General features: G+C 36.1%; 1 protein-coding gene across 2 annotated transcripts in view; it reads right to left on the bottom strand.

Moving 5' to 3' along the window:
* The window catches only part of ADCY2 (adenylate cyclase 2), a 205666-nt gene that overhangs the window by 63975 nt on the left and 120424 nt on the right, over positions 1 to 21267 (bottom strand). For both annotated transcript variants that reach the window (XM_035319663.1, XM_035319664.1), the window contains exons 5-11: positions 11960 to 12108; positions 10868 to 10979; positions 9731 to 9858; positions 4462 to 4620; positions 3955 to 4087; positions 3451 to 3627; positions 2046 to 2089 (exon numbers count right to left, since the gene is read on the bottom strand). In XM_035319663.1, the coding sequence (XP_035175554.1) occupies positions 2046 to 2089; positions 3451 to 3627; positions 3955 to 4087; positions 4462 to 4620; positions 9731 to 9858; positions 10868 to 10979; positions 11960 to 12108 (902 nt within the window). The remainder of the gene's footprint in view (positions 1 to 2045; positions 2090 to 3450; positions 3628 to 3954; positions 4088 to 4461; positions 4621 to 9730; positions 9859 to 10867; positions 10980 to 11959; positions 12109 to 21267) is intronic.

The following is a 21267-nucleotide window of genomic DNA, read 5'->3' on the forward strand; positions in this document are numbered from 1 at the left end:
GTCCTCCATAGTGTTATGAATTCATGGAAAACAATAGGAATGTGCTAAAATTCATAAAATGTTTCTTGCAGTTATTTTAAAGCATCTTTGTCAGGGTTGTATGATGATCAATAATATGCTAGTGCATTGATGCATAATAAGCATTCTCTACAGAAAGCCTGCAAACTCTTCTTTTCTTGGAAATATTTTAAATAAGAAAAATGACCCCCAAATCTGAAATTAGTTTCAACCATATGCCAAGATCCTCTTTTTATAACTTATAACACAACTGCAACGAAAAAAAAGGTATTTTCTTTTCATTGGACTCAGCATGAACCCAGCAAAAGGGTTTGCCTTTGCTAACATGTTACTGCAAACATCATCATTATTCCAGCAGCTGTGCTCTGCTTAAAATCATAATATATCAAATATTGCCAGATTATATTTCTGTGTCTTGAAAACTTAAATCCAATAAATCCAAATAACAGTGTTTTATAGGAAGCAAACATTCAGATCTGAAATTTGACTCTCTGCTTACCAAAATTTTCTTACGCTGCAAACTGAAACCTGTTAAAGGTAGCACAGACCTTCTTCTACATCAAGCTTTTGGGTTATTTCCCAATAAGTGATAACCTGTTGCAGGATTCACATTCATATAGAACCATACTGGTGTATTTCAGTAACTTTAAAAAAAAAAGTACAACCGATTTAATGTCTATTCAGTGCTACAGAATTTAGGTAAATAAGTGCTCACAACTTATTTTTCACATATGGAACCATCTGCCTAGAAAGAATAACCAGACAGATGAGGTTACATAATTTAATTACAGTTAATTTTCTTGGCAGATCTCTAACAACATAAGAATATATTGTAACGGGGTAAGAGTTGACTGCCACAAATGGAAGCCTACAGTCAGGCTTCAAAACCCACCTTTTGATATTCTAATAGAACACTGATTTTCAAAGTGCTTATTATCATTTCAGTTTTTTCCTCTGGGAATGACTAACTAGTATTATCTAAAATCTTAGTTATACACCTCAGTATGGACAGAAGACTCCAGTAATTGTTTCTAGAAACTCCCTCCAACAACATGCTATCAAGACACATGGTAACATTTGTACTTTTTGGATCTATTTGGGAGTGAAATACACTTTTTATGACAAGGCTGAGTCAAGTTCTTTTGAGATACTGTCCAAACATAAATGCTGGGTGCTAAAGCCAGAGACTGCGTTAATCAATATCACACATATTCAGTCAAAATTTGTTCAACTTCTGGAATTTAGAAATATTTTATGTAATTGCATATCTCCCCAGTAACCTGTGTTTTGTCTAAGAGACATTTACCAAGCAGAGAGATACGGAAGAAATAGACAGAATGACTTGTCTGCATAGCCAAAGACAATAAAAATACCAACTTTTAATGATTATCTCAAACTACTGTATGGTATTTGTGATGTTTCTTATAATTCTGAGGGAAAGACATTATCAGGTCATTAAAATAAAATTGAACTATTTCACATTCCTGACAGTGCTAGGCTTGTTTTTTAAACAGCAGTCATTCTTCATTCAGAGACTGTGAGTATTTTTAGCAAAAAAGATCAGTTCAGCCCTATGTCCTTTATTCATTATCTTGCCCTAGTCATTGAAATAACAAATGGGAAAATAAAAACTTAAAGGCAATTTCCAAACATTTTGTGTAGTAGGAGCACTATAGGATGACCACAAAATACTTTTAAAATGTTTACTACTGCAAACACACTACAGACTTTGAATCAATCAACTACAATGCAAATACAAAGCAATTAACAAAATGTACAAAACGTGCCTTTTAGTATGTATCTTACATGTTGCAACACAAATTATTAGAAGCCCTTTCCAGCTTCTGTTTTCTTCCCCAATCTATGTTTCCATAGCCCTTCTATATCTAAGAAATCTAAAAAAAATCATTTGGATGAGAAATGGCCCTCTATGTTTGAAAGTATGCCTTGTATCTCTATGAATGCATATGGATGTATATATATATTTATATGGAATATATATAAGTTGTTTTTTAAAATGAATTTACCTCTCTCTGCAACGCTGAAAATGATACTGCCCCATGGGAACATCCTGGAAAAAAAAAAAAAAAAAAAAGTCGAAAATACCTATTAACCATACTATAAAACACTTTGACAACATAAATAATGCGAATTCACTTTAAAAATAGTGTTGAAAACAGGGTCAAGTAAGGACAAAAGTTTCCAGTACTAACAGTTCTGGCATTAGATTAAAACTCTCTAAAAGAAAAAACTAGCCAAAGGCGAAGATGGAGTGATCTGGAGACAAACTAACTTATCGTAATAAACAATAAATTAATAATACAACCACCTGAATCCCAGAATGTTTTTCTTTACTAGAAAGTTACTGCTTCAAAGTCACCACTGTTTTAATATAGCCCAAACTCCTGTCAGCTTCAGCAAAAACAAAACAAAACAAAAAAAACATTATGTGTTTTTGAACAGACCTGAGTAGCCAAATACAGGCAATGGCCATTATTATTATTGATGAACAACAACAGCCATCACAACCACATTTATTTTGTGATTAATAGTGATGGCCGAGTACTTTCAGTAATGAACATTTCACAAGCCACATTGTTATGCACTGCATTTATTGAATAAGATGGGTTAGGTGGTTCAGTCCTATGTTCCCATATAAAATGGAAACAGGAGTTAAAGCCAATATTGAAAATAATTACAATTATCTTTACATTTGCACTTTTTAGAAGTAGAATATAATGCAACGTGCAAGCTACAGACTGACTGCGTCATACTGACAGCAATACAGTAGTATTAGAAAAATTAAAAAGAAACTTTTCCATTCAATGTAAGAAATGTAACATTGCATGATAGCACTGTGAAACTCAGGCCATTAGCTATAGATTATGACTGGTTAGTGCACCTTTAAAGGTCAATGTTACAGTGAGTATGGATTTAGTTTCCAGAGAAGTCTTACAAAGTTTACTCCAGATACCACAGGTATATTCTAACTTCATAGGGTTTGCTCCAGGTTTGGCCGTGTTCCAAATGTAGTATGTGGCTTAATAGCCATTAAATCTCAGGGAATGTCTCTGTATCAATGACATCTCTTCCCAAAGGTGTTGCTTTATGTTCAAAATGGATTTTCACAAGGTGAACAGCAGCCACTCTATATACTGACTGGCACAAGCTTACAGGGCAAAACTGTGCCCTTTAGTAAGTATGCTTAATTCCTTGTGATTCAGAGATGCACTAATAGCAAGATATGGTTCCTTAGAGTACTGTCCAAAACTCACAAGCCAACGGAAAAACTCCAAGCAGCATTATAGGGCTTTTGCCCAGTACAAATGCATGAATCTTCCTCTATCAGAAATAACTAGGTATTTAGCAGTGAGCACCTTTTTCCTTTCAAATATTGCTAAATTGTATGAAATGACATAAGTAGGCCCCTACTGTTGTGCTAATCTTGCCGTTTTCAGTGGTCATGCTGTCCCTGTGGTGCAAGTGTGCAAATGGCTTGGCTGCTCCCCAAGATTCCAGGTACCGGGTCATGCGGACAGAAGCTCTCATTTTGGCTCCATCAAGAGTATGTCGAGGTCTAATGTGGTGCTGAGGACTTCGCTTCTCTCCCTGGTTGACAAAGAATAAAAGGCGATATCACACTTGGTGTTCATTACCTTTTGAAGCACTAATGCATCATCTGCTACCACTTACCTGCACACTTAAGAACTTAAAAATGGAGACATTCTAAAAACCTTCAATTCTTAATCAGATTTCTGGGAAACATCAGAGACATTTCTGAAGAGTGGGAAAGATTTGCAATGCAAACATTATATATCTGGAGGAATTAGTAATAGCTCTGATCAATATATTATGGTACTGAATTATTCAATAAAAGAGATTAGTGGTCCTGCTCAAAAATACTACAACTGACCACAGAGTAGAAGTACTACTAACCTTAGGATTGATTACAAAGTAAGTCTTAACATTGTGCTCTTTCAGATATGGGTCCCTCACATCACCATCCCCATCTTCCACTTTGTATGCTCCATTCAAATGTGCCAAGGTGACTGAAGTGATGTGAACACGGCTGAAATCATATTTTAAAAGAATGACAGAATCACAAATACTGATCAAAAGTATAATTGGAACCTGATCAACTTTTTTTTTTCTTTTTTTTTTTTAACTAGCTTTTAGGTATACTTTTGATGCATACCTTACTTCATTTACAATCTCTAATCTCATTTTCAGAAGTTCTACTGGGCCTAAGTCTATTCTGTCCACAAAAATACATCTTAAATCACAGGAAATGTTGTGTGCACATTTTTATTATTTTTTTAAGACAGCAAGCACTAATTATTTGACGCTTCTTCATGAGGTTTGATGACCAAAGACATGGTACCTACACATTTCTCCACAGAACAAAAGTCCATGTGTACAAAGGCTAACAGAAAAGCCTCTTACCCCGGGACTCCTCCAGCTTCCATGTGATTTGCCAGAGTGACATCATGCGACCACACATCATACTGCCACTTCTGTAGCCCAATAACTCCACAGAGGACGTTCCCAGAGTGCACTCCCACACGCATATTAATATCAACCCCAGTTGCATCTCTCACTTTCCTGTAGTTGAGGAGAAAACCTGTGTTAATAACAGGGCCTTCGTATTCTTTTATTTTACCAGTCAAATTTACAGTACCAATGGTGGTACCATTTATTTCTTATTAGCATTGGCTCCATTAGTTTTGTGATAGGATAATTTATTATATATTACCTTTAATATTATCTGTACTTACAAATATTTGTAGAAAACATTAATTCCCAAGTCTGAAGTCCATTTTACAGGCATCTCAAATTATTTGGTAGGACTGAACTATGTAGTGGACAAGTTCAGTCTTAATGTAGAACCTAGGGAATGTTTTTCTACAGGCAGTTGGAGAGCTTGAACTACTGTTACAATAACTACTATCTGAATACACTAATATCTAGGGTAGGGACATGCTTTCTACCATCCTTCTTCTCTCAGGTACCATCACTTTCATATCCCTGCTTGCAAATGTTTCTGCTTTGAGAAGAAGGATGAAAAATGCAGTACCTCAGGATACCACAGGCAGTAGCTCATACGGTTTTGGAGAATATGGGCCCCATATTGACAATGTCATTCAGGCTGTGGAAAACATGGGCTCAACAACCTTCCGCATGCTTGGTGAACGCTCCAGCCCATAAACTGTTAAGCAAAAGGTTAGAGGCCACCCTTGCTTTGAAATTTCCAGTGACTTAAGACAGAGCTAAGGTATCTGTTCACCCAAATCCAAATCTCTAAGAGCGCTACACCTAAGATACGTATTAACCTTTCCTGAAGAGAGGTAATTCTGAGTCAAAGGGCGGCGACTAAAGTAAAAAAAAGAAAAAATATTTCAGACATATGTCATATGGGTACCTAACTATACATGTAGAGAGTTTTCTAATTGATTCATCTGTCTAGGAACTTACACAGTTCTAAGAAAAGGAAGACCATATTTCTCTGTAACTTAACTAGATTTATGTATTTAAGACTCAACTCATACAGACCAAATTATAGCCAATAATAAGGAACATGTACATATATGTATCTTGGGAGAATTCAGTGTGCTGATGGAAGCAACAACGACAGAATAAGAAACCCAAATGGCTTCTGCATATGGGTCAAGTTCATAGTTCTAGCAACATCGTCAGTTTCAATTATGACACTCATCAACTCTGTGCCTTCCAAATACAGAACTAAACTGGCCTATTTCTCTTCTACTTTGAAAGGGACATGAAACTTAACAGGCTTAATTCAATATGGTAAATGCTACTTTGAAGCACTACTTCCTCAAGCTCTTTTTCTGGAAAATGAAAATAACAGGAGCATGAAGTGCTCTGCTAAATTGTGTTTTGAAGGTATTAAAAAGAAAAGAGAGCACAAGTTCTTTTTTGTTTGTTTGTTTGCTTGTTTTTAATTCCCCCAGTCTCTATCAAGTTTTATAGATATCTCTGCTCACTTTGCCATTTTACACTGCTCTCCTGTAGCTGACACACTTGAAAGTGAAGTGCTTGAAAATGACCTTTGTAATCAGTCCACAACTGACAAACACAACTTGGAATGAAATATGATGAAATACAAGCTTAACACTCTTCATAAAAAGTGTTTTACAAAACTGGTCAAAGAGGAAGGGGAACATTTATCCTCTAGGAGTGCTTTTCCAAAGGCTGTCCTGCCATATCCAGCAGAGCAAGTCATAAAATCTGTTTACCATAACCTCTCAGGAGTTAAGGAGGGGAGCTTTCAAATTGGTACAACAACCTCATTCAATAGTTTCTTTCACTTTTAACTCTCTAAAACTGAACTAATTTCACACTAAGAAACTTGAAGACTTGAAGACAGACTTTGAGAATCTGCAGCAGAAAAATGTCAATTAGAAAGCCTCCAGACAGAGAAGGGGATGGAGTAAGGGCTGAAGGAAAACACAAACGTATTTTGCCTTGAGAGACAAGCTTTAGCTTTAAAGCACCCAATTTAGGTGGCCAGCTCTCATATGCAGCATTGGCACCTATTGCTTGGTAAGGTGAGCACTGCTCTCCTGGGCAAACAGGCTGCTGACTATAAGAGACATTGACTGGATTTGTTCCAAGATAGGACAGAGAAGTAAAGCAATTAATCAACAGTACCATTAACAAGTTTAAATTAAAACAATTAGTAGCCTAGCAAAGCTGAGTTCCTCAAAATGGAGCTACACATCATTAGGAAACATGAATGAATGAAGTTTTTTACTTCAGATCATTTGACTTGGTATAATTCCTTTTTTTTTTTTTACCTCAGCCAGAGGTAAGAAAGTTCCTCAGAACTGGAACTGGAACTGAAACTATATTCAGGTGGTAAAATCTATACTGAACTGTTACCTGAACTGCAAACTGCTGTACTTCCATAGCATGCAGTAATAGTTCAGTTTGCACAAAATGATGGAATGTAACAGAAAGTTGTATTTGACAAAAAATATATTTTAGATGAGTAACTCCAAAATATATTGACTGATACACTTCCAACAGCAAGAGTACTACTATTTCTAGTTTTAGAGGCCACAGAAGTCTTTCAGGAGATGATTCCACACAAAGATGCAGCAATCACACAACAAAATAGGGAGCTAATTAATAATCGGTGTTTTTTATTCACCTGTAGGCTGCAACACTCAATACTTTGGAGGCATTTCAAAACATGGGGTACTCATTCCTCACTTCTTACAGATATGTAAATAGGATTTGATATTCCCAGGCACCAGGCCCATACCCATTGTGAATTTTGACTACAGTAATAAAGTTAGATCAGAATGTGCTATACAACTAAAAGATATTTTTCTAGACTATAAACTTGTTCTTGTCAAGGAAGACCTCAGCATCCAGCATTAACAACGAACATGGCTGTTAGCAGCTTGGGTAGAACTTCATTTCAAAACAAAATAAATTATGAAGTTATGAATTATGACAAACTAAAAGATTTCTCTTTGAGTTCAAGCAAAGCCTTGCTTTGTGATGTGCAAAATTATACTTCGAGATCTTTCAGAAGGGCAATTCAGGGCTTGAGCTTTGTGTTGATTTTCTTTTTGCCTGTAACCTTCAATATTTTTTTCTCCAAGTAAAACAAACAAACAAACAAACAAACAACAGGTTGACCAGAAACTCTGTGTGAATGCTTTTAGCTCAATCTATCACACAACACCTAGATCTTTTGAAATGTAAACCAGAAAGCTCTCGTTTTCACTGAAAGCCTGGGATAATAAAAGATGTGGTTAAAAACTAAAACAAACAAACAAAAAAACAAGTTGGGGCATAAGAACTTATGGACAGGCTCCTTTTACCAGTATGTCAACTTTAATTTCTAATTTGCTAGAGAAGCAATTAATTTAATTATAATAATGCTGTTCTTTATATCTAAATTAAAAAAAAAAAAAAAAAGATAAAGCATCCAGTGAAAACATCTGAGAGAAGAACTCAATCTGTAGATTTAATGCTAGCCAAGTAAAAGTACTCAAAGTACCATAAAAAATAGATTCCTTTGGACATGGCGTCAGGTACAACCATATCTAAATGAAGAAAAATAATTTTAGAAAATGCAGCAACCTGGTATCTTTTTCCTGTACTGTGGTCATTTTTACAAAACATTCCTACTGAAAGGAGATCAAAATCTTAGTTTAAACAAAATACCACACCTTTTCAATGAATACCTAAAGGGAGAAGAACCTAATTTCCATTAATAACATACCCGGTACAGTAATTCCTCTGGATCAAATCACAAGGCCAGACAACTGAAATGAACCAAGTCCTCCTGTGACTAAATACCCCCATATATGAGGGTAGTATTTAGGGATCTGAGGAATCATTTTTTTATGTCTGTCTAGTTAATCACTGAGACGACCTTGATCAATGCAACTTTTCCATTTCATGATGAAATACAAACCACACATTACCTCACAAGTTTTAAAAACAAAGTCCAAATGTTTCAAAAAAAAAACAAATCATACAGGTGACTACCAAATACTGAGACCTCCACATGATATATGTTTTTGCAAAGTGAAGGCCACCTAGATACACTGTAACTGTAATCAAAGGCAACCACTTTCCTACAGGAAAGATTTTGTCATTAATGATACCTGTTAAAAGCAACCATTTACAATATTTTAACTCCCAGAAGATAAGAGATTCAGGTATGAATTATAGACAGTGAATTATCTGACTTTAGAAAAAAACAAAACAAAACAAAAACACAGAGGAGTAAGATTTTTTATTGTCCTTTCCTCTCTATTTTTTTTTTTCTAAATACGAAAACAGAATCAAACCCTTGCTTAACAAATAACCTATAATATATATAACTGAAGTCTCTGAATTGGTAGGTTTAGGACCCTTCAGTATGATGTGCAGTCATCCAAATAAGGTTTAAGTACCTTCATGCTGAAGTGTGTCCAGCTTCAGTGGCAGAACTCATCAAAGGCAAGCAGCTTACATGAGAATTATTTCTATGCTGCACTGAGAGTTCAGATAGCAGTCAGGTGAGGAGAGGTGAAGGGAAGTAAAGCTGTCCTTTTGCATGACTTCTTTGAAGTCCCATCGTCTTCAAAACTGCTACAATTCCCTAAAATCTGTTCCCAATCTACTCCTCAGTAGAAAGGTAGAGGATTCCTTGAGTATGTCGTAAGCTGTATCCTCAGATGACTTACAGAGCTGACCCATCAGCTATAACCATTTTTCTTTTTCTTTTTCTACTTTCACAATCACATCAAGTCTCCTGCAATTACTTGAGTTACTTGAAATAAGTTGCAAATGCTATTTCAAAAGCAATCATATCATGATTCTCACATACCTTGTTCTGTTTTATGCTTCAAAGCAGACAGAACAAGCACAATGATTATGGGAAAGAAATAAGGGACAAATACAGGAATCCACAAACACAAAATGCTATTGAAAAGCACAGAATTCTAAATAGCGCCTTAATGCCCAACTGAATGAACTTTTACATAAATTCTTTGCCTAAAAGAATTAATTACAGAAAAGGTGAAGCTAAATATAAACCTAGGTCTAATAAGCACATCTTACTGCTTATGTAACAAAATGCAAGGTGGGCCTCTCAACCCAAGGTTAGGCAACCTGTTAGACATCCATCTAGAAATCCAAGAATTTATCTTGTTGAATATTGTTCATTTAATAAAACCTCAACACTTACTTAATAGCTTCACACATGTCCAGTCCCATTTTCACACAATTCTTGGCATGATTTTGAAGAGATATAGGTAGTCCAGAAACACAGTAATAGCAGTCACCTAGGATTTTAATTCTCATACATTCATTTTCCTAAAGGAAAAAGCAAAGTCAGATGATCACTTTCAGCTTGAATTACATAAAACGAGGGTTACTGTTAAAAGGACTGACATAAGTGGTATTTTCAAAATCATTCTACTTAAGCCTGTTTTGGCAGAGAAGGGCTTGGCATTGCTAAAAAAGAAGCACTGCCAGAGAGTTCTGGGATGATTCCTCCATCTGTTATGGTCCTTAACGGACAAAACTACAAAATAAGTTAACTCCAAAATATTTATCACACCTTGGCTTAAAGAACTAAGGTGAATTACCATGTATTCAATCTAAATAAAGTCTTTTTATTTGAAATATATAATCAAAAGATCTATCATTCCACATTTACATCTTTGAAGACATATTATGAAGTACTTCCTGAAACTAGCAATTAAAAGATTATTTTTATCTTTTATCCTCTGCTTAAGACAATATAAAAAATATTACTTTTTTAAAGCAATGCTGGACAACAGTTTTTGAATTAATAAAAAACACAGAATTTTTTTTGTCTGCCTTAGCACAGCAAACAAACACAGGATAAAGTTTGATGTAAAGTTTATATTTGAATCTTTTACTGAGTAATCAAGAGGCTGTGGTCAGTAATTAAAATTAATTTGATCAACACTGCCTCCGTTGTTGTCCTGTGTCTTAAATGCTTTTCCAGAGAAACAGTTCTGGAATGTTTCTGAGTTTCTTAATCCTTGTTATTGTCAAAAAGCTATTTAAAGCACTGTTCACTGTCCATTAAGCTTTATAAGAGCTTATCCATAAGAGCTGTTTATATTGGTCCTATCAGAGAGAGCTATCTTGGCTTTCACAGATTGCTTCACTGGCAGAAACACACTGTTACTGTAACACCAGAGCCAGATTTTTTCTTCATGTGGTTCAAGACTAATCTTCCTGCCAAAGTCTAAGAAATGTTTCTTCCTGAAGAAAGAGTTCTCAAGATGAACAAATATTTAAAGGCAATGTAGGTATTTAAATTAACAGTAGCAGACCAGAAGAAACCCACCTTTGCAATCTGATCAAACTTGCCAAACAGCTCATTGAGCATGTGCACCAGTTCCCCAGGTGAGCAGTCGCTGGCCAGGCGAGTGAATCCCACAATATCAGCATACAAGATGCTACACCAGAAACAAAGAGAAACTTCATCTTAGTATCCTTCCCTTAGTATCCTTCCCCAGAACTTGGATTTGTGAATCAACAGAAAAACCTGAAAGCAGGCATTCAGGACTTGGCATTACCATGCCCACAGTAAGTAAACCTACATCTACCTTTATAGGCATTGTAGGTTATATATATATATATACATATTCCTTTATAGCTACTACCTTCATAGGCACACCTATATTCGTAGGTATTTATAGGTGCTCTATACACACGTGTTATGTTGTATTCAAAAAATAGAAGCCTTTCTCCTGCTCACAAATTGATGGTATAATAATGGAAATTATCTCAGTAAACTTATTTGTTGTCAGAAATTGTTTAACAACTTTTTGTCACTGTAGATTTTTTTTTGGTCGAGATTTATCTATCAATAATTTGCATCATGGAACTCTTTGTTCAGTTGTTACTCAGACAATTAAATTAAAGCTCAGTTGTTAAGATAATTCAAACCATATACCATGTTTCTATCCACCAAGAAAAATTAACCAGTTCATAAAATTAGACTAAGGTAAAAGTGTTTGTGCTTACAACTGAAAATGAACTTCCTCTAATGTCCTGCAATACTTACTTTAAATACATAGTGGCTTCTACTGACATTATTTAAAATCTGACAAATTGCTCTTGTTAAGAAAATTACAAATTCATAATAATATAACTAAGAAATTACTATTTCTGGTTATTATACACAAAAGCAAGAACAATCTAAACAACATTCTTCTAAACAAACCCCTTTGTATTATCACCTTTGTTGCTCTTCTGGAATATGGAGTTGTCAGCATTTGATCAAATTAGTATATGCTGGATACCGAGCATTAAGTTATTGAAAAACATATTAAAACACTTATGTTCTTAATTCCTCTCATTACTTTCACTGTGTTTTTTTGTTTGTTTTTGTTTTTGTTTTAATATCATTCATAAGTTTATTACAGTACAATACCTTACATTGGTGTGCCTTTTGACATACAAGTTGTGGAAGTTGTTTGTGTTTTCCAGCTGGCCTGCTTTGGGACCTTGCAATCTCTGAATGATCTCTGCTTTCATTTCCATGGCAATGTGAGCAGGCAGTAAAGAAAGTAGAAGACGCTCCTAAAATTTAAATGATATGTCCATAATTTTTTCAAGGAGAATAAAATCAGCATGGAAGCAATATTGTGCAAGGTATACTTTGTGAAGATGCTACAACAGTTTGGTGAGGCTTGCAATAATGCATTTGCCTGGTATGGCCTCCAAAATTAATCAGTTCCTTGAAGAACTTGACTGATATTTACACATTTCCAAGTATTATCTAAGTAATATTTTTTTCAGATGTATTTTAAATGCTTACACGTAGTTTTAGCAGGTTTAAGACTGAAAATGAAAAGATAAATTCAGAACACAGAAAATGTTGGACTTTTTGCAGAATTCATTATTTTAATACATATTCTGCCCTTACTTTAATTTGGCATTTGCCAAACCAAAGTTTTCAGAAAACATTCTAAAGCAACAAGGAAATTGGCTACATGCAAAAACAAAACAAAACCCATTTTTCCTTATATTTTCTTGGTATTCTACTTACGGTCTTCTCCTTGAAAAACTCCATTACCTCAGTACATTTTAATTTTGCCCATATTACCTGTGACAGCTTTTCATTGATTACCTACTTAGCTGGTAAACAGAACTAACGAGAATAGCTAGAACTCTGAAAAAAAGAAAAAAAAAATACCTTCTACGTTGATCATACCTGACCTCAAAACTGAACTTTCCATGGAAAATTCCTATTTTCTGGTAGAGCAGTGGGGAGAATCTAAGTCTGGTTAAGCACGAAAAACAGATCCTGAACCAATGTGGAAGGAGAAGTCAGCTCTGAAAGCCCATGACAGATTCAGAGAGAGAAACAGCTGTACCAGAAAAGATGACAACCTCTAAAATTTATGATTTCTGCAAGTGTTATTCACAGTGATGCATTCTCTTTGGTTCATGATATGTAGTTTTGCGTTGTTTGCAGTCCTATTCATGAGGGTACCAGCAGTGTAACCATTAATGCAATGCTCTGCCTGGGATGATTATTCCTATTCGGATCTAATGGTCTTGAGCAGATCATGGCATTAACAGTGCTGTAAACTCTCTGATATGTACAGCTTGCTTGGCTATCTATCTCATTAACAAGTAATGAAGACTCCCTATTCCCCAAAGCATTTGTGTACCTCTGAGCACAGCATTAGCATGCACAAGATCTCTGAATCTGGTCCTGCGTACACTGTGCAAAAAAACCCCTCTTATTTCAATGAATCAAGACAGAATCTTGCTTTGTTGTTAAGTAGTATTGAACCAGCCCCCCCCCCCCCTTTTTTTTTTAACTTTGTTGAACTCTAGAAGTAATCCTGATTCACATGTGTATGGGCTGCTCTTTATTTTGCATACTAAATCATGTCACAAAAACAGTAAGAAGAGTCATGAAGTCTGACTAAATTAAGGAAGAATGAAATAAAAGACATACTGTTTTCCTACTGCTACGACCTCAGATTGATGTGTTGTAACTAGGAAGAATATCTACAGTTTCATCAAAATGTTAATGTTCACTTATTTCTTGAACTGAAAGATTTATTTATTATGGTTGGGCGGTTAGGCAGGTACACATCCAAGAGGTCAATGTATTTTCATTTTAAAAATAGCCTGGTGGAGATATTTTGCTAGCTTATAAAGAATGCCTCCAAAACCAATTTTTTTTTTTTTTTTTTTTTTTTTTTTTTTTTTTTCCCCGTAATGAAAGCCTACTCTTGCAAGTTGCTGGTTATCAAACAGAAAGCAGTTGTGCATTTTGTGACTTACAGTACAGGTCAGCACTTGTTAATAAGTATCATTAAACAGGTAACAAAGAGGTGAACTGTCTTAGCTCCAATTTTACTTCACTGTGGTCTGTGCACTGTTGTGACCTGGCCAGTAAATGCAAACTAGATCACTACCTTCCTACGACTCTTATGATTCCAAAAACATGGTGAGGCAGACACTCAATGTCCAGGTTACTCCTGATATCTTGAAAACCTCAGAGAGGCAGGAAAAAGGTCAAAGAGAGGAGCAATAGAAGTGGTTATCTGTCAAACTATGAGTCCCAAATTCTCACATGCAAGTTGACTCCCTTGTCAGAATTTTACCTGACTTGCACAGGTGATATTCCCAGTCATCCCTAGTTATGTATCACTTGCCTACAGCTTGGTAAACTCTAGGTGCATGTTTAGCTTGAATAAATTGGCACATCTATTAAAGCTCATAGAGCTGCATCAATTTTTATAAGGTAGCATTTGCAGCATTTTGCACAATGAAGGTTGTGCTGTTGTTATGCTACAAACAAGCAAAATACCCTCAAATAATTGTAATAGTACATTTTCTTAAGTGCTTGTTTATCAAAGTAAACCCTTCTTGACCTGGGGCAATAGTGCATTATTTGCTTGTTCCTGTTTGTTATGCAAACTACTAATTCCGATTCTCTCATTTGTACAAGACTGCATGGCTAATATCAACTCTCCTTTTCAACTACGGATATGTTAACTTTTAAGAATTTGTGGATTCAAAGGCCAAAAAGAAAACAGTCCTCCATCTACTCAAATCTCTTTAATAAAACAGACAAAAAATGTCATCATGGAGAAAAAGAGGTGTTCTCTGATAGGGTTCACTACAATAAAATGAGTTTAGCAGCTTATTCTCAGTGGAGAGGAACCAACCTTTAGTCAGTTCACAGAATCTAATACTGCATTCCTGCAGGGGGCCATTCTCTCTCTCTCTGTTGTCTATGGAGGGAATCACAGGTCCAGATTTTGGTCTTACTGGAAGAAACACTCATCTTTGCTGTTGAGCCTTTGATGTTGAAGAAGGCTGCAGAAAAACTATGTACATGTAGATCAATGAAGTGAAATAGGGACATTTTTGTCGCTGTAGCCCCATACAAGGTTATTTTTTGTACCCAAGTGTCATTTAGGACACTGAATACAGAATTTTACTTTTCAGGTTTTGTTTTCAGATTGCTGTGGCATATGTCTAACCATGTATTTAGCGAACTTGACAAACCAGGTCAATAAGTCAGCAGTGAAACCTCTAGAAACAATCAGCCTATATGACACTTCAGCTTCACAATGAAGTTTACAAGTAAACAAAGATAATTTTATTTTTTTTTTCAGCTGCCTTTGAAAGGTATCAAGAAATAATCTACAAAAAAAAAAAAAGGAATAATGTGAACCCTGATCACATAGTGATGAATCACCCACCTGGCTCACAAAGCCAGAGATCAAAAGGGTACTTGTTCGGCAAATTATGGTACTGTTTTCCAATTCCCATTTATATTCTCTTAAATACACCTACTAGGATAAACAGCTGTGACTTGGTTTTGATTAAAGCTGACTTGACTCCTAACTGAGAAGAAGAGATCATTTTTAATAACCAGGTGATATTATCCCCTTAAATTTACTTGGTTAGTAACCTCCACCACCCTTACTACCCTTGCACTGAGACTAATAAATTGTATTTTATTCATACAAAACAAGGAAGTGTATTTAATCTTGATTACAGAGGCATTAAGAGATGTAGAATTTATCAGTTCTTTAACTGTCTGTTCTACTGCTTGAAAATGTGTTCTATATTTCTTATTTCTAAATCTTGGTCCCGTTACACCTTTCTTAGCTCAAGATTAAAGTGCACACTATTTTTCTTGTAAAGAAGTTAAACACTAATCAGCTAACTTCATTTCTTTTTCATCAGGCATACAGACTTAGCTCCATAAATCTTCTGCCACTATGTACTTTCTACAGTCTCCTCTATACCCTATACAACCTTTGAACATATCTGAAAGCTGATTTAACACAAGTCTTGACGTTACATTCCAGTACGCAGACATTCATGCACATAGTCTCTTGCCCTATTCCCCTCAATATGTCCATAACTTACACTGCACAGCTCTCCATTGTAACACTGCTAGAGTTCCCTGACTGCTATGGCTTTAAAATATTTTTCAAAATTTCAGCTTTCCATATTTCTAGCCAAGACACATACTCATCATTTTTAGAATGATGATTTTCCAGACATAGGATGAAGGTGCATCTTGATGAATACAGTTTCTGAAGTATTCCATATTACTGTATTTACTATCAAACCAGTATTTGACTTTTCTACAAAATGACTGTCTGTGACTGCTTTTATATATCTCCTAGATCACTAATGAAAAATACATATTAGCTTAAAGGATGAGAACTGCTTCTTGCAGAACATTACACGCATGCCCATCCATTGAACATTTCCATTGGCAATTTCCAGTTACACCATTCAAAATCCATTAGACTATGCTCTTTTGATGGGGAGCAGTTTCAGCATTTTTTAACCAAGATGTCCAGCATCATTACATTGAAAATGTTGCTGAAAACCAATACTTCCAGGAAGTTATTTAAACCAAACCTGTTCCCCATTAAAAACTGAAAAACACTGTTATATAACGTGACTTTCTGCAAACTTGAGTTCATCCTTCTGTTTATTTACAAATATGGAATCATCATAGCAGAATCTTTAATTTCATATTGATTGTTTTTATTCTTCCTATCTAGCTGCAGTCTGTTCCTTTGGTTAGGATAGTGGAATACTATCCTAACCAAACCTTTTTTTCTTGGAATACTTTTAAAATTGGTCCTGGCCTTGACAAAAACAGGCAAGGATTTTTCCCTACGTATCACAGCATTCATAATATTGAACCATTTTTTTAATGTATCTAATTTCTGCTTTTCCTGTCACTCATGGCTAGTACAGACTTTAAGCCAAAGCTGACATATTTTCTGATTACAGAATTCTGAACTCTAATCTACTAATTAACACACTCCTAAAGAGCTCCCCATTGCTAATAAGATTCATCTATGTATTTTTTTTCTTCCTGTGGAAAAGTTTTTTTCAAATCCCCAAGCATTGCATTGTAAGACTTCCTTCATTATCCTCTAGGTGAAATTTCAAGGCTAGAGACACCAGGAACTAGAAAATTAAAACATGTAAGCTGAACAAGAGCACTGCCCCCTTGCTCCTCTCTACTTCACCAGCCAAGGAAAGCAAGTTCCCTCACAGCTGTTTTTTTTTTTTTTTTTTGTTTTTGTTTTTTTTGTAGAGGACACACATCAGGTGCCCAGGAGCAGAAGGCCATGGCCTCTCCAGCAAGAAGGGAACCAGAAGCAGGGGGCGTAATCAGGACAGAGCCCTGGCTTGGGGACCATCCCCATGTCCAGGTGAACGTGTCAGGCCGAGGTGGCAGTCGAGGGCCCAGATCCCCAGGGCAGCCCATGGTGACAAGACAGAGCCATGGGGGAGCCAGGAACAGGTCAGGACCAGTGTGAGGCCCAGGGAAGACACCAAGCCATCTCCTGACAAGCCCCTAGCAGGGCTGAGGCCACCCCAGCAAGTCGGCTGTAGGCCAGGGTCTGGAAGAAGGGGCTCATGGCTGTGCACAGGCACAGTGACAGTGCAGCCTGGGAGCTTCTTCCCAGGGCCACCAGAGTGAAGGGGCCGCCCTCCCTTCACTGACCCCGCACCAGCCATGGCTTTTGTTAAGAATAGGCATATTGATTTTCATACTAAATATGCACAATTCTGCATGCTCAACGTGCCCAGGTCATTTGCTGCTGAATAGCTCTATGTCTGTGTAGTTATCATCCAGCTGGTCACCTTCATCTTCAAATACCCCTGAAGCTATCTGAAAGCACCGCTTTGCCACAACAGTTTCAGTGGATGGGTCTGAAGCCTCATTTAAATGCACAGGCTCACCACGTATTTGGCAAAGACAAATTCCTTCAAGGAACTTAGGGGATGCTTAATGTTTATGCATAAATTACCATTTGCATATGAACACTTTCTATGACTAATTTTTCAGATGATGCTCACTGTACCTTCAGAATATGAGCGTATGTGCTGCTTGTTCCAAGTCAGCAAACAGCAAAACAATAGAGTGAAAATAGAACATAAGGACATACATAGCCACAGCTGCTTAATAAATCGACATGATTTCAAGGTTTGTTTCAACCTTATCTTCTTAAGTCTTGCTTTAAGGTTTTTATATCTCAAGACCACTGCTGAATGTCCAGAGGGAGCATTCTTCAAATAATGTGTTTGATGAGATTAACATAGTCATTACTATGTCAGTCTTTAATAACGGTAAAGTATTAGGAATCTGGCATAAGCATAGTGCAGTGCACACTGTCTTATTTGAATTCACAGTCATGTTTCAGAAAGAAATGCCATATCTTATACACAATTTCTGTGCAATCCAAGAGGCAAAAAGCCATTGAAGACTCAGAGCAATAGTTACCTTCATTTCTTTGTCAAAGGTAATATATATATGTGTATGTATATATATGCATATATTTGTGTGTGTGTATATATATATACATACATACCTTTTCACTGTTAAAAAACACTCCAAAACTAACTACTACCTAATACTAAGTTAGTAAATAGGTGTTTATACTAAAGTATGCTCAGCTGTCAACTGCAACTGCATTTAGAGCCTGAATCAATGCCAAAAAGAAAAGAAAATGTATTCTACGGGCACTAGGCCAACTCCTTGATGACCAAGGAATTTTATTCCTTATTTTCATTCTATTCAGTTCTTTCCTCATAAGTCACTTTCTTAATTTAGGAAGCACATATATGAAATATATATAGTTTTGCTTTCTTAACCTAGTAGGCAAGGGTGCTAGTCGAGGAATAGGGTGCACCAGATGTTGCAGAGGTATATAATTACAAGAACCTTCCACAGTACCTGAGGCTGGCATGTTCACATGAGGAAGTTACAGTCAAACACAGACAGTGGGATAAGCTGAAGTAGCAGCTTAAGATAAATTTGTCACTCCATGAAGTTTATTAGCCCTGGTAGGTCTGTAAGTTTTCAGCTAGAGAGTTTGAATGCTGTGGTGAAAATATCTTTATAAATGGTTGTCAACAACCTATTAATACCAAATATCATTAGATGCCCACATTCTCTTTGCCTTTTCAAATATAGTAGCAACAGCTGAAGTATTCAAGCAATACTTCAGTTCTCCCTCCCCTCCCCCTTTTAGACAATAAAGCCTTTTAACTCCAAATAAAACTCAATTCACATTTTGATGAGAACAGCTTTATTTTATTTTTAGTTAGATTTAAAAAAAAAAAAAAAAAAAAAAAAAAAAAAAAAAGGATGAAGGCGTCTTTGCAGCCATTTCCCCACAGACAGAGGCTTCCTATTCACCTGCCCAGTTTAAAGTCAAACCTTGTTGTTGAAAGCAAAAGTATTTCTACAGAACAACCTTCCACTTAAGTAGCAGGATCATGTTTGAAGTACACTAACAACATAGCTCCTCCACACTCTATTAGGTAGAATGAAAAAGGTTGTTTTCACCTCAGACTTTGTAGTCCCAAAGCTGGGACTTCTGATGCTAATGTTTTAGCAGCCTGTTTGCAGAATACCAATTAAGCATGAAAGAATGAATTTCTATCTGTATTTCACTGGTAATTATCCAATATTTTACCAGATGCCATACGGGTCCCAGACATTTGTGTGATGAAACATAAGTTACTACACAAAAGGATCAAAAACAAGCATCAGTCACCCAACCATGCCTGCTGTGGGCTCATAAACACTTAAAAACGTGTCAGATGAGCAGTCAGAAATAGGGCCAGATAGCAATGAAAATGAATCAAAAAATGTGAAATCTTTTAATTGGATTAATCAGGAGTAGAGGTAGATGACAATCAGTTTGGCCCATACTTTAAATGGAGGGAAAAGATAATTCACGTAAGAATTAATTCAAAAAAAAAGTTATTTAATTCAAATACAAATGAAAAGGAAGCCTACAGTAAAATCTGTCTGTCCTACTTCTTGTGAAACAGCGATGACCAATTTTACTGATGTAAGCTGAACCGTTTAACACCTTTTTACTGAGCAGCACAGTAAGCGTCACTGTTCATTCAAGGCTCACTTCTAGCCTTGAGGAACAAAAAGCTGACTCACCCTAAGATGAAACCATAGAAGAGGCAGATCTCCAGAGGGTATACTCTGCTACTACATTTATAAAACAGACCTTCTCTTTCCTTACAGTGATCTAAATAAAAGGTAACAGTACTGATTTGCATTGTATCTTTAAGTTGGGAATAAAAGTTTGTTTTGTTTATTCACATCATTTATATCCTGTAGAAATCTCTCAGCAGCTCTTAAAAATTGTATTTACTACTTACTAAATAAATAAAGTTTTAAATGAAAAACTATGTTCCCACTGGAAAATAAACACACACACATAGATCTCTTAATTTTGATGAACCTTACAAGGAAAAACCAAAAACCAAAAAAAACAGCAACTTACAGTACAGCAGATATATGAAAAGCTATTCATGAACATATATTACAAGGCCTAACTTCTCAAATCAGAATTTAAATTCTGTAAATCATAGCAAGGGTTAAAGCTTTCAGAATTACCTTTATTTTATTTTCTAAAACTCCTAAGTAACATTTACAATGTTACTGCATGCACAGTTCCCAAAGGATTGTGTACAGTAGTTTTTAAAGGTGTTTTAGGCATTTAAAGATGCAGAGAGAAGCTTTGGGCTTAATCCACACAAAGACTGAGGTGGTAAATGCCTAGCTTTCAAGTGCTTTCTCACCAAGGGAAAGTAGATCCCAAGAAGTCAGACACTAGGACCGTGTGCAATGCACAGAGAAAACCTGAATCCAGATTGAAAAATTAGAGCTGAGAGGGGAGGCCACACAGGCAAGAAATGAGCAGAAAGGAGCAATGCCTACAGTTCTGTACTGAAAACCACCAGAGGCTTAGCTCTGCAACACGAGGAGGCACCTTTATTTGCTTGGGAACTTGTTACGGGTAAAACAGACATGGAATTTTAATTGAATTAATTTATTGCAAACAAAAACAAACCTTCCGTCACTGATTCAGGTTTTTGTGGAGAAAAAAAAAATACAAAATAAACACCAAGACAAACACATAAATATCTATCCTCCCTGCTTTGTCCCAAATTTCCTTATTCCTGTGACAAGGTGACAGATAGGAAATCTAGGTTGAATCTGGGATTTTTTTTATTTTTTTTTTCTGCCATTCTGTCCTTACTTTGCTTAATGGCTTCTGTTGCCCTTGCCCTCAGTGCGCCCCCTCTGGTGTGTGCTGTCCATTGGGACAGGCAGATTGTAGGTACTCCTTTTGATGCAAAGGACCCCCCATGCCTAAGAGCTCATCCCCAGCCTCCACCAGCTGCTTGTTTCTT

Source organism: Oxyura jamaicensis, chromosome 2 (genome assembly GCF_011077185.1).
Source record: "Oxyura jamaicensis isolate SHBP4307 breed ruddy duck chromosome 2, BPBGC_Ojam_1.0, whole genome shotgun sequence".
NCBI classification, from domain to species: domain Eukaryota; kingdom Metazoa; phylum Chordata; class Aves; order Anseriformes; family Anatidae; genus Oxyura; species Oxyura jamaicensis.